The sequence below is a fragment of the Oratosquilla oratoria genome, chromosome 32, assembly GCF_046742065.1.
Source record: "Oratosquilla oratoria isolate Oo_2021 chromosome 32, ASM4674206v1, whole genome shotgun sequence".
Taxonomy (NCBI): Eukaryota; Metazoa; Arthropoda; class Malacostraca; order Stomatopoda; family Squillidae; genus Oratosquilla; species Oratosquilla oratoria.
Genome location: NC_134808.1, coordinates 31700625 through 31714082, shown reverse-complemented (window position 1 = coordinate 31714082; position 13458 = coordinate 31700625). Strand labels below are relative to the sequence as shown.

At 44.5% G+C, this 13458-nt stretch overlaps 1 protein-coding gene across 1 annotated transcript; it reads right to left on the bottom strand.

Moving 5' to 3' along the window:
- Positions 1-2169: 2169 nt before the first annotated feature.
- Positions 2170-12967, bottom strand: LOC143041839 (uncharacterized). The gene is made up of 6 exons (XM_076213935.1): positions 11954-12967; positions 5082-6391; positions 4810-4973; positions 4419-4570; positions 3984-4108; positions 2170-2414 (listed from the first exon to the last, which is right to left on the bottom strand). Exons 1-6 carry the CDS (start codon positions 12842-12844, stop codon positions 2237-2239), a joined length of 2820 nt encoding a protein of 939 aa, XP_076070050.1. The 5' UTR covers positions 12845-12967; the 3' UTR covers positions 2170-2236.
- Between the last annotated feature and the right edge of the window lie 491 nt (positions 12968-13458).

Sequence of the window (13458 nt, the reverse complement as noted above, 5' to 3'; positions counted from 1 at the left end):
TTTTGTTTATTTCCTTTTATTTTACAGAGGTCTGCATGATGTGAATAAGGACAGAACCAATTTACACTCGAGCATAAAATGATGACAAATGAAAAATGCAATTAGATGTGGGTGGTGTCATTATTTTATTTTATATACCAAATGGGGGGGTCGCCAATTTAATGAAGCGGCCTTGCTGTGGATGTGCTGTGTCTTGCAACACTGCTTCTGACCCAGGGTAGTGGACAAGGTGCAGGGATGACCCGTCATCCAGGAGGTGCTCAGATAGGAGGGAGGGTGTGGAGTGTTTTCAGGGATGGAGTGGGTGGAAATGATTATGTGCCTTTCCCTTTTTAGCTACCTCCCTTGTAAGGGGGAAAAAGCCTTGGTATATGTATGTATGTATATACCAAAGGCCTTTCCCTTTTCAAGAGGGGTGACCAAATCAATATACAAACCTACATCATGTATGAATAAAACACTTTCAACCACTTTCTCCACTGCAGCACCCTGGAAATGAAGGGGTTGCCTTGTATCCTGGCACATTGAGTCAAAGACAGCAAGGCACAGTTCTTTCACAACTAGTTTACTATAACTGCTTCACTGTATGATTATCCCCCTCCCCCCCTGTACCTGCCCATCCATTCAAAAATATAATTGTCAAGAATTTCATACATATACCAAGAGCTTTTTCCCCCTTACAAGGAAGGTAGTCAAAGTCAAAAGGCATAATTCACCCCCACCCTCTCCACCTCCATTTACCACCCCTCCCTACCTCCTCATCTTGGGTCCTCCTGGATAACAGGTCATCCCTGCATCTCTCCCATTGCCCTGGATCAGAAGCAATGCAGCAAGACACAGCACATTTCATTGACTGGAAATCTACAACACCATAGTGAATGAAAACAGCCGCAAGGCTTTCCCATAGATCTCCCTGGGGAAGAAACATGTCTGCTCTAAGAATCTTGAGTGGATGAATGTGTGTGTATGTGGAGAGGGTCACCATTTAATGAAGTGGTGGGGGTAAACCAGCTTCACCTATTCTGTGGAAGTGTTGTGTATTGCTGCAGTGCCTCTTACCTGAGCAGCGTGTTAGGGAAGAGAGATGGCCCTTCATCCATGAAGTGATAAGATGAGAGGGACAATGAATGGGTTTTTGGAAGGGTGTAGGGTGCATGGATGCTTTGACTCAACCATCCCCCTTACTGTATAAGGAGGATATTTATTGTCTGAGTGGTTTAGAGATTCAATACTTTGGGATGAACTCAAGAATGGAGATAATTTGAGGCTGCCAGCATAGTTTGTAATAAGGGCATATTACATCAAATTCCCCTGCTTCAAACAAGACCTTGATAAGGAGGCACCATCCTAGCTTTCACTGAAAAGGGGAGTTCCATAAAATCAAATTGAGTCATGCACCATGTCTATGTAACTAACCAAATCTGTAAAGAATTTCATAAAGTGTTAGAGGATAAACTAGAATTTTTATAAGAATTAAGTGTGGGCGTTGTTCTATTAAGTTCCTAAGGAATTTTATATTAACATACTTCAGTGGTTAATCAAAGGCACCAGATATTCATGAACAAAAGTACAAATACAATATGTACTGTATATATATATATATATATGTATACTGTATTTGAATAATTCATGGTGAGGATAGTTATATATCTAAAGTGAAGTGATTCAATGGCTGCCACCTTGCTGAAGATAACTAGGTCTTAATTAAAATGCTTTCTGGCTTTTTTGAGGAGCCTGGGTAGAGGAATAAAGGCTTGGTATCCTCCTTACTCACTGATTCTCTGGAGAGGTTCTCCAGCTGGGGAATGTAAAATACTAGAAGTAGCTCTATCCTCTTGTATTCTGACAGAGTTAAAAAGCTAGTGTTCACAAGAATATAAGTATATATGTACATATACACACCAAAAGGCCATTTCCCTCATATAAGTGATATGCCTAAATGAAAGCATATTCCCACTCCATGCCAATCTTTCAACCATTGAAGCACATTCATTGCCCCTCTCATCTTAGTACTGTGTGAGAGGGACAGTGAATATACATATTTTAGCTATACTTCTTTGTGCTTACTTCCCTTTATTTTCTCTCCCGTGAGCCCCAACTTGTATGTACATTTTACGATGACATTCAAAAATACACCTAAATGAAAATAGAATATATCACAAAAAAATATTGTCTAAACAGTGACATTATGAGAGCCAATCATGTGACATCAACATGATCTGAGATTCCATCCCATTCACTCGCCCTCTTTTTTCTTCTCTTCCTGAAGGAGTTGTTGCTGGTGAAGGACGATGGAAATGGCCAAGGCTCTGATGTTCCCCGCACCGAAGCCCTTGGCTCCACACCGTTGGATCACTTCGAGGAAGAAGGTGTCCTCCTTGAACATTGGGAAAGCAAAGATCTGCATCAAGTACCTGAAAGAAATACAGGAAAAAGGGCATCACTTTCCACATAAGGAGAGTTGACAACAACATCTAAGCCTCTCCTTCTACAACCACAAACCACTAACATAGAAACTCCCACTTTATTACAATCCAGACATAATTTCAAAGTTTCTTCACAAAGAAATCTATAAGAGGGACTTAGGACAGTTACCCATTGGTAAGTTGACAACAATATCTGATCCTCTCCTTCTATTACCACAACCCACTGGCATAGAGAGTCTTTCTTTAATACAATCCAGACATAATTTCAGTTTCTTTTCAAAGAGACATAAAAGGGCCTGAGGACAATTACCCATTGATATAGGTGGGTGTGTTTCCAGTCAGTGAAATTTCAGTCAGGGGTGAATGGAGAATGGTTGTATATGGATGATGCTGTGATGCATGAGGTGGAATGGGGGGTGAGGTAGTATGTGTGAGCAAAATTTGAAGCAACCCGAAGGGATTTCTCCCCGTCTTCTCCTTTTCTGCATGGGGGGACGGAGAGGGGGGTCGCCGATTTAATGAAGCGGCCTTGCTGTGGATGTGCTGTGCCTTGCAACACTGCCTCTGACCCAGGGCAGTGGACAGGGTGCAGGGATGACCCATCATCCAAGAGGTGCTAAGATAAGAGGGAGGGTGGAGGGGAGTGGAGTGTATTTAGGGATGGAATGGGTGGGAATGATTTTATGCCTTTTCCTTTTTGGCTACCTCCCTTGTAAGGGGGAAGAAGCCTTGGTATATGTATGTACTCCCTTTCACACCAAGATATACTTTTATTTTGATTCTAGTTATCTTATCTCTGGTACCTCAGTAGTGAAGGGGCTCAGGTTAGATCTCATAGATAGAGGAATCCAGCTACAGAAATATGCATGTGTGCATGTGTATTTACCTAGGTGTATCTTACAGGAAGTGGAGCTCACTCATGGTATCCTGTCTCTGTATCTTGCAGTGTCTAAATTGCTCTTAAATTCATGTATGGTTTTTGCACACACTATTGTTTCATCTAGTTTGTTCCATACATCCACCACTCTGTTGGGAAAGCTGTTCTTTTTCAGGTCTCTTCTATAACTGTCCTGTGTGTGTGTATTTTTACCTAATTGTAATATACAGGAAAGGGGCAACTCTTGTGAGGCCATGACTCTTACTCGTTAAGTTATCATACCTAACTTCAAAATCATGTATAGTTCCAATTTGGTCTACGTCCTCAATTTCCAATTAACATATTTAAAGTTGAATTCACGTATTATTTCTGATTGGGCTATATCACCTGAGCTATTCCAAGTATTTGTGTATTTCTATGGAAAACTATATTTCTTCACAAGTTACATGTATTCCTTATTTTTTCTCATGACTTCTTAAAACCCTCCTATCTCTAATCAAGAGATCTTTTCTTTCAATGTAGTCTGTCCCCTTTCATGACCTGTAATCACATCACCCCTTTCTTTTCACTCAGTCAAAGTTGACAAACCCAGTGCTTTCAGTCTCTCCTTATATGGTTTATCTAAAAGTTTGTTTGATCGCATGCGTCCTCACCCTTGTAAATACTAAACGAGCACCCACCTGTGACTCCTGTCGTCGAGAGGGAAGAGGACGTCGTCCTCGGTATCAAGGAGGATCCCAAGACGCCGCATGTCCTCGAGTTCGTAGCCGAGGCCCACCGCCTCGATCTCGCCCCGCTTACCGCACTACAACCGCAACGACGACGGCGGCGGCGCAGAGGAAACACGCAAAGAAAGAAAGCTAATTAAGAAAAAAAAAACTAAATGGAGAAAGGAAGACCTGAATCTTTTGAGGCTTGTGTCTTCCTTTGTTTACTTTTTCTTTATCATTCAAGACCCTGCCTTCCCTTCCTCCTCCACCTCCTACTCCTCCTCTTCCATTTCCCTTTTCCCCACTCACTTTCTCCCCATCTTCCTTCTCTGTCTCTCGTTATTCAATTGGTTCGTATAACGCATCGTTTGCATATGGGCAACTTACATTACCCTCAGTACCCACCTCCTCGTAATACGGAGGCGGAGGTTTCCTGAAGGAGACTCCCCCAATGGTGAGGGCGTCGACGGTGGAGGTCATCCTAGAGGTGTGGAGGCCGATGTGCTGCACGCCGGGCCCTCCGTGGTTCGTCAAGAAGGTCTCCACCTGGCTGTTGGCTAATGGAGGACGAGGAAGATATCAAGTGACCATCCAATGTCCATCATCATCATCATCACCATCATCATCACCATCATCATCATCATCACCATCATCATCATCATCATCAACAACAACAACATTAGCATCATCATCATCAACAACATTAGCATCATCATCATTAGCATCATCATCATCATCATCATCATCATCATCATCATCATCTAATACTCGTGGAAATTGAGAGCTATGCACATACCTGTGCCCGGAAGGGATTCAGCCACGACCAGCTTGAGGGAGGCGTCGCCGATCTTAGAGCCCGGGGACGCGATGCCTGTCTCAGCGCAGCGCCAGTACTCGAGCGCCTTCAGCCGCAGACAGATGGGCTCATCCATGACAAAACCCTCCGTCGGGCTCTCGTGCCTGGAGGAGGGGGATAGAGTTGAAGGGGGAGGGATTGAGACTGGGGAAGGGGGGCACAGATGGGTTATGTCTTGTACAATGCACTTCTAATGGAAAAGTAGACTTTACCTGTTGGTGATGAATCTGCGCATGCCCAGGCAATCTTCATACCACTGCAGCAGGCCGACAGACTCGCCACGCCTGCAAACCAGTGTCAGGTGGTCTGTGTGGGTGAAGAACTTCTTAGAACATCCGCCTGGTGAGGAGACGGACCCGTTCGTCTGCACGAGGGATGGCCCGGAGGAGTTCCCGTTTTCTTCGTGTGACGTCGTATTGGTCTTGAGTTTCTTCGAGTCTCTTCTAGTGCCCAAATCGAGGTCTTCGAGAGTCTGGAAGACTTTGGTGGAATCTTTGTCGCCGTGTACGACGCAGAACCCGGGGAGGAATTCTCCTGAGTAACCTTGCTTATCCAGGAGGGTGTGGACAACGTTCCCACAACAGGATCCGACGATAGCGTAACGGACGACACCGAACTCATCTTTGATATCGCAAGGTTCCCGAAGGACCTCGCCGCCCTTAGCCCTCACCCGCTCCGTCAACACGTCCACGTCCTTGACGACGAGGGCCACGTTGAAGACGGAGTCGATCACGTGATCTTCTTGGTCACGACAACAGAAGACGGTCCAGTGCTCGGAGTTCGAGGGAGACTGATTGGTGGAGATCGAGGAGGATATCTGAATGGATGAGTGGGAGTGATTTGCGAGGGAATGTTGGGGGCTGGAGAAGGAGGACGTTTGAAGGAGCCTGAGGGAGGAGGAGGAAGGGGTGGTGCTGGAGGACGAGTCTCCATTAGATACACCAAAATCTGAAGGAGTACCTTGTTTATCCTGGGTTTTGGCCTTCTTCTCTCCAATGCTGGGTTCCCCTTCAGTTAGCTCCTCTCTTCCTCTTCCACCTCCTCCTCCGTCTCCTCCTCCTCTTCCTCCCCCTCCTCCTTCCGCCGTCCGTCCCCCACCCGTCCCGTGATCAAAGCCGTTGGTGCTCTCTTCGGACTTCGCATTCTGAGGGGGACTTTCTCGTTCACACTCTGTATCTCCTCCTCGAAGATTGTCCTCTTCCTCTTCCTCCTCTTTGGTCTTGCTTTTGCTTTGCCTGTCCTTCCTCTTTGTGACTACGAACAACGAGGAGGCATGACGAAGGACCCACTGCCTGCAGGAGGGCGTCTCTCTGACGGCGGTGACATCGAAGTCGAAGCTCTTGATGAGGTAGTCAAGGGTCCTCCGGGTGTCCCCGACGCAGATTTCCACGTGGTGTAAGACCGAGCACGTGGTCTCTGGGGCCTGGGCTTCTGCTGGAGAGGGCATCGTGGTCGCAACGGTCTCTAGAGCCCTCAGGGATCTTGAACGGAAGTGGGTGGAGGGTTCCGTAGACGAATCAATCTGTGGAGAAGGGATAGAAATTGAAAAATAGAAATTGTTTCTCATCCAGGGAACTTATAGAAATCTGGGTCAGTCTGATTCCCTCGCTGAATAAAATCGACTGGCGTTAGCTAATATCAAATATGTTCTCGGTCTCGACTAGACCACAAAGGCGACAAGAAATTATCAGAGTAACTAAGTTATATAATGACACAGAGGTATTTGAAAATAGGCAACCAGAAAAAAATAATGACAAATGCACACTACTGACAGGTCCAAAATACAAAACAATTCTATAATTATGTTAGAGATGAATAAAAATGTTTATCAGGAATCATATTGGCTCACTATGCCAGCCAACGACAAAGCAACTAGCCACAAAAGCAAATAGGATACTAGTATAGGTATCGCGATATATTGACTTAAAAAAAAGTCCGGCTATCATCAACATAGATCACAGGTCCAACCATTCTTGGAATATGATATTTCCGTATGGTATTCAAAAATCATCAAAAACATAGATTGGAAGGAGTAAAACGGAGAACTACAAAGCTCAGACCAAATATGAGAAACAGCATACGAAAACAACTTAAAGCATTTGAATATCTTGTAAAATAAAAAAATAAAAACGGCGAAGACTCAATGGGGACTAAGCGTAAAACATTTAAGAATACAAAGGAAATTAATGACATAAAAGAATAAACAAAAATAATTACCGGACGAGAGCAACACTCGGAGGTTGTACAGTACTCAGAGTCACTGACGAGGGGAGCCCCAGCGGGTATTTGTGGCCAGATTACGACCTTCAATGTTATTTCCTTTGAGATAGGGTGTCAAATTCTCATTTGTGTTTATTCTTATCATCGTAGTAAATCCACATGGAACGACCTCACTCTCTCTCCTTCTCTCACACACATACACACAGATCATACATATATATGTAAATGCACACACACACATACATATACATATATATATATATATATATATATATATATATATATATATATATATATATATATAACGTTAAAAACCACTGTTGGAGTAGAAAAGACTGGAGACGGGGAATCTATATATTTCGATTACAAACTGCAATCCTCTTCAGTAGATACAATTAAGAGAGAGCGTGCTACTTAAGTAGCACCCTTGACATGAGAAAGGGGAACATGGGAAGAGGTCTCTACCCTCGGCTCACTCCGTATATGAGGTCAGGAGGCAAATGTGTTTTTAATAGGTTGGTGATAAAAAGTCCGGAAATTATATCCGGGGACCATTGCCCCTTTGAAATATTCATATTGGGCTGGTATTCAATAATAGAAGAAGCATAGTCAAGGGGTATATTCATATTGAGCTGGTATTCCAAAAAAGAAGAGCATAGTCAAGGGGTATATTCGATTCCATGTAAAGGTTGTGACTTAGTTTATATCGGACAGATTGGAAGAGATTTGAACACTAGGATGATCGAACATAAACGTTCCATTAAATATGGACAAGAGAGCTCAGCTGTGTTCCAACATGTTGAGCGATTTAAACATTGTTTAGATTGGGATAAAGCTGAGCTTATTTATAAATCCAGATGTGAGTTCAGGAGAAAAATGATAGAATCTACTATTATTGAATACCAGCCCAATATGAATATATACCAGCCCAATATGAATATTTCAAAGGGGCAATGGTCCCCGGATATAATTTCCGGACTTTTTATCACCAACCTATTAAAAACACATTTGCCTCCTGACCTCACATACGGAGTGAGCCGAGGGTAGAGACCTCTTCCCATGTTTCCCTTTCTCATGTCAAGGGTGCTACTTAAGTAGCACGCTCTCTCTTAATTGTATCTACTGAAGAGGATTGCAGTTTGCAATCGAAATATATAGATTTCCCGTCCCCGGTCTTTTCTACTCCAACAGTGGTTTTTAACGTCATTGACAAATGTGTGACTACATTTTCACCTGTAATATATATATATATATATATATATATATATATATATATATATATATATATATATATGTGTGTGTGTGTGTGTGTGTGTGTGTGTGTGTGTGCATATATATATTTGTATGGATATATACAGACTATATATATATATATATATTTATATATATATATATAGATATATATATATGCACACACACACAGATATATACATATGTATATATATATATATATATATATATATATATATATATATATATAATGTATACATATTGTCATGCTCTAAGCTCTGTTTTTGAGTTGTTACACTAAACTCTAAAATAGAGTTTGAGTAATTCCTACAATCCAGAGTCTCAGAGGAGAATCGCCCCTTTATAGATACATCCACCACGCCAGGATAAAGAAAGAAGATACACAAAATCACCAAAATGTTTACTAACATAACTATTGAGAATATCTCTTACTTACAAGTACCAACAATGTACGGAGGTCGGGTGCGGAGAGAGCGGCGTGGGTGACCTCACCCCCTGATTTATACCCCAACCGCACAACACAAGTGCTATTGCCCAAATGCCAACTTATCTTAATATACATTTCCTATCCCTATCCACCCAACTCCACACATCCATTACTTCCTTTATTTATGCATGGAGAGGGTTCACAATAATTCCCTAGCTTATACCTTAACCTACAAGACAATGAGGTAGAAAGGAGGGGAGGCACTACTTCGCCTTCTTCTTCTCGATTCACGCGCCCCTTGACCTCAACTAGCGGGCGGCGTTGGCTTCGTATCACTCCGCCGCTTGCCTACGAGAGCTTTCGCGCACGTTCCAGGTCAACGGCCTTAGCGGACAAGGAGTCATTGTTCATTCTCACCCCATAGGGCTATGGTGGTCGAGAGAGGGGACGCCGTCTTCACCACCGTCGGACTTACGCTGATCCACATTTGGTCCGTGTTATGGTCACACAAAGGGGTAGCATAACACAGTGTAGTTATGCTCAAGGAATAAATATGTCACATCACGAGTATGAACCCAGTGTGACGTGACATACATCCCCCTTCACCAAAAAAAAAAAAAAATTTCAAACCTGCGAAGCGAGGGTTGAACATTTTGTGTCTGGACGTGATAGGGCATCAGCGATCATGTTACTCTTCCCTGAAATATGTTTAAGATTTAAATCGTGACCCTGAAGTGCTAGCGCCCACCGAGCCAACCTATCACTCTTAGTCTTCCCTTCTATAATGTACTTAAGAGGATTATGATCACTAAGGACTATTACCTTACCATCTAAAAACACCTGGAATTTCTTTAGCGCTAACACGAGACTGAGGGCCTCCTTCTCAATTGTGGAATACCTAGTCTGATAATCCTTGAGGACTTGAGACATAAAAGAAATAGGTCGCATGGAACCATCCCTTTCCTGAGCCAACATGGCACCTACAGCCACTTGGCTTGCATCGCATAAAATGAAAAAGGTCTTACTATAGTCAGGAGCCACCAAGACGGGACGACTTGAGAGAAGCCTTTTGCACTCATCAATAGCTGCATTTGCGCCTTCATTCCACCTGAAAGGGTTACAAGAGGGCATGCGGGTCAAGGGAGCGGTCACATCAGCGAGGTTTGGACAATACCTTCTATAGTAGTTCACCATACCCAAGAATCTTCGGATCCCCTTCTTCGTCTTTGGGACCTGGAACTCTGCAATGTCCTTCACCTTAGCTTCCACTGGTGAGATGCAATTCTGGCCAACTTGGTGGCCCAAGTACTCGATGGTACTCCTTCCAAAAGAGCTCTTTTTCAAATTTACGGTGAGATGGGCTTGGGCCAACCTGCCAAGCAACTCCTTTAGCCTGTGAAGGTGATCCTCCCAACTGTCAGAGAAAACTACGATGTCATCTGAGTAAGCCTTGACACCGGGTAACCCCTCAACTATCCAATTGACCAGGCGCTGGAAGGATGCTCCGCTGTTCATCATTCCAAAGGGGGTAACTTTATGTTGAAAGTGCCCTTGTGGAGTAACAAATGCGGAGACCTCCGATGCTCTACTTGTAAGGGGGATTTGGTGATATCCCTTCATTAGATCCAACTTGGACAGGAACCTAGCTGCTGCAACCTTCTCAATGAGGTCATCAATTCGTGGAAGGGGGTAGGGGTCTGCCTTGGTCACAGCATTCAGACGGCGGTAGTCAACACACAATCTCCACTCACCTCCGGGTTTCGGAACCAACACAGCAGGCGAAGCCCAGGGGCTTGTGCTTGGTTCCACCAACCCTTGTTCCATGAGCTGCCTGACTTCCTCCTCCATGATTCGCTTCTTCTGGGGCGACAGTCTATACGGGGCTTGCCTCACGGGTTTCGCTCCATCTTCTAGGACGACGTCGTGGTGTATCGCCTAGGTAACGGTGGGGTATGGGGAAAACACATTGGCATTCTCGCGCAGCAGCGCTCTGACCTCTTCCCGCATTTCTCCCTCTAGTGAGGATAAGGACTTCTCCTCCGCCTCACTAGTGTTTAATCTGTCCAAATCATAAAACAGATTTAGGTTATCAATGTCTGAATCCAGGCTTCCATCATCTCGTCCCATCTCGATTACCCCAATTGCACCCTCTTCTACCATTCCCCTGAACTCTTTAAGGAGGTTAATATGTACTTGTTGGACCCCAGACTTTCTCATTGGATTTATTAAGACATAATTATGGCCCCCTTTCCTTTCAAGTACCTTGAATGGTCCCTCATATTTTGGATGTAATGATGATCTTTGAGGGGATAGTACAAGCACATAATCCCCTGCCTTGAATTCCCTCTTAACAGCTTTCCTATCATAGTATTCCTTATGATTCCCCTGAGCATTTTCAAGGTTCCTTTTGGCTATTTGCCTAATTTTCCTCAGTTTTTCAAAATTTGCACCCACTAAATTAGCGTATTTGACATCTCCCTCTGAAACCCTACACAAAAGTTGTTCATACAGGGCAGCGAGGGGCTCCCTCGGGGCCCTACCGAACATTAAGTAGAAAGGGGAAAACCCTAGTCCCTCATGCGTGGTTATTCTGGATGCATACAATAAAAGGTCGATACCCTCATCCCAGTCCTTCTCAAATTCCAAGATGAAGGCTCGGATCATACGTTTCAAGGTTCCATGGAACCTTTCAAGGCTCCCCTGACTTTGGGGATGGTACGCTGAAGCGACTACATGCTTTATATTGAAGTTCTCCAGAGCATCCTTAAAAATCCCACTTAGAAAATTTGTGCCTCTATCACTTTGAACCTCCCGAGGCATACCCATTTTACTAAAATAAGACATTAGGGCCTTCGTTATTATCTTGGCCTTAATATTTGACAAAGGGATCGCTTCAGCGTATCGAGTAGCTATGCACATGATGGTGAGGAGGTACTGTTTCCCCGACTTGGTCTTTGGAACCTTTCTCGGAGTATCATTGGGTTTCCCCGTTACTTGGCACACCGCACATTGATTGATTAGTTCCTTGATATCCTCTGACATCCGAGGCCAGAAGAAGTGCGCCGATATGGCCTGTTTGGTTTTTAAGATCCCAAGATGGGCGCATGTGAGTTCATGTGCGATCTCAACTATCTTCCTTCTCATCGCCCGCGGCACTACAATTTGTAATATATTATCCCCTCCTACCTTATCAGGGGTCCTGTGTCTTCTCAGGATCACGCCGTTTTCAACGATGAATGCTCCCCTGCCATTCTTCTCCTCCTTTTCCACACTTCGGCGTATATCTTCTAAGCCAGGATCTTCATGTTGGAGTCGGATGAGTTCTTCCTTGCCCATGGCCATCCCATGGATAACTTCCTCGGCCAAGGGTTCCTCTCCCTGGCCTTCCGCTCCTCCCTCATTCGTTGTCAGTCTTACTTCTCCCCTCCTGTGTTGGGATTCTTCTGAGGATGCGTCTTCATGGATATGGTCGAGCAGGGGGTCTAGGTCCAATTTCCCTCGTTGCTCCTCCTCTCGCGCCTTCTTGGCTTGGCTCCTGGTGATGAGGGCCACAGGATCTGCCATATCAGCTCTGCTGCCGTCATTCTGGGTGTGCGTCAGTTCGGGTAGGGGTTTATCTACATTGAGTCGAATAGGGACCGGTTTGCCTATGTCATTTCCTAGTAGTACATCTATTCCCTTCACGGGGATTTCTGCTACTCCTACCTCTACATCTGCTGTCTGACCTTCTAACTCCAATGACATTCTAACTAAGGGCGATGATTTTGTCACTCCTCCTGCTAGTACCATAGAGAATTGACCTATACTCTCCCCTTCTAGATCCGGTATCAAGTTTGGCCTTATGATGGTGCGGGCTGCCCCTGTATCCCGAAGAGCCTTCACAGCGATCTTCTTCTCACTCCTTCCTATTTCTATGTTAGCATCCTTCACATAGGGCAACCACTCCGGGCTTACTTCCCTGCTGCTTGTCTCGTCTATTCTACCCTTTCCTACGGAGTTATATGCTACCTTCCCCTCGGCCCTTTCACCATTCTGCACTGGTTTCCAGTCTTGTGTACCCTCGCTGTCCTTCCCCATGGGTCAACTCTCGATCCCTTGATCCAGCTCCTCATGCGGGGGGCACCCTTTTCCCTTTTCTGGGCGTAACTCTCTTCCCTGTACACAAAAAATCTCTTGTCTGAACTGTTTCTCCCCCATATCTTGCCTATAGGTTTGCTCAGACAACCTAGCAAAGCATTCCTGTAATCTATGCCCGTACCTCCCACACCTGGGACACCTTTGTGTCTTCCTCCAATTATCTCCTACCTGAGGTCTAGCATACCTTTGGCTCGGAACCGCAGCCACGCCTCTGTATTGTTGAGTGGTACTTTTTTTACCCTGACTTTCGTTAACCCGCAACGAGAAATTCTCAGCATGCCTAGCCGCATCCATTAAGGTATCGCATTTCTGCGTGGTGACATGCAGTCTGGCTTCATTGCTTAGCATGTTCATGAATTGCTCTTTGACAAATACTTCTAACACATCCTCAGCACTGATAGCATTTTCAGCACGCATCCATCTTGCGAGATCGCCCTTTAGCTTCCTGGCCATGGCGATGTAGCCCCTACTGACATCCTTCTCCTCTTCCCTAAACCTCTTCCTGAAGTACTCTGGAGTAACCTCATATACCTTTAATATCTTATTTTTAATTT

What these genes read in the sequence shown, in the direction of transcription:
- LOC143041839 (XM_076213935.1), bottom strand. Translation starts at nt 12,844, where the DNA reads ATGGGGAAGGACAGCGAGGGTACACAAGACTGGAAACCAGTGCAGAAT. An exon ending in CGCAGATTCATCACCAACAG is followed by an intron (nt 4,974 to 5,081) that starts GTAAAGTCTACT and finishes CCCCTCCTCCAG; the next exon opens with GCACGAGAGCCCGACGGAGG. An exon ending in TGAATCCCTTCCGGGCACAG is followed by an intron (nt 4,571 to 4,809) that starts GTATGTGCATAG and finishes GTCCTCCATTAG; the next exon opens with CCAACAGCCAGGTGGAGACC.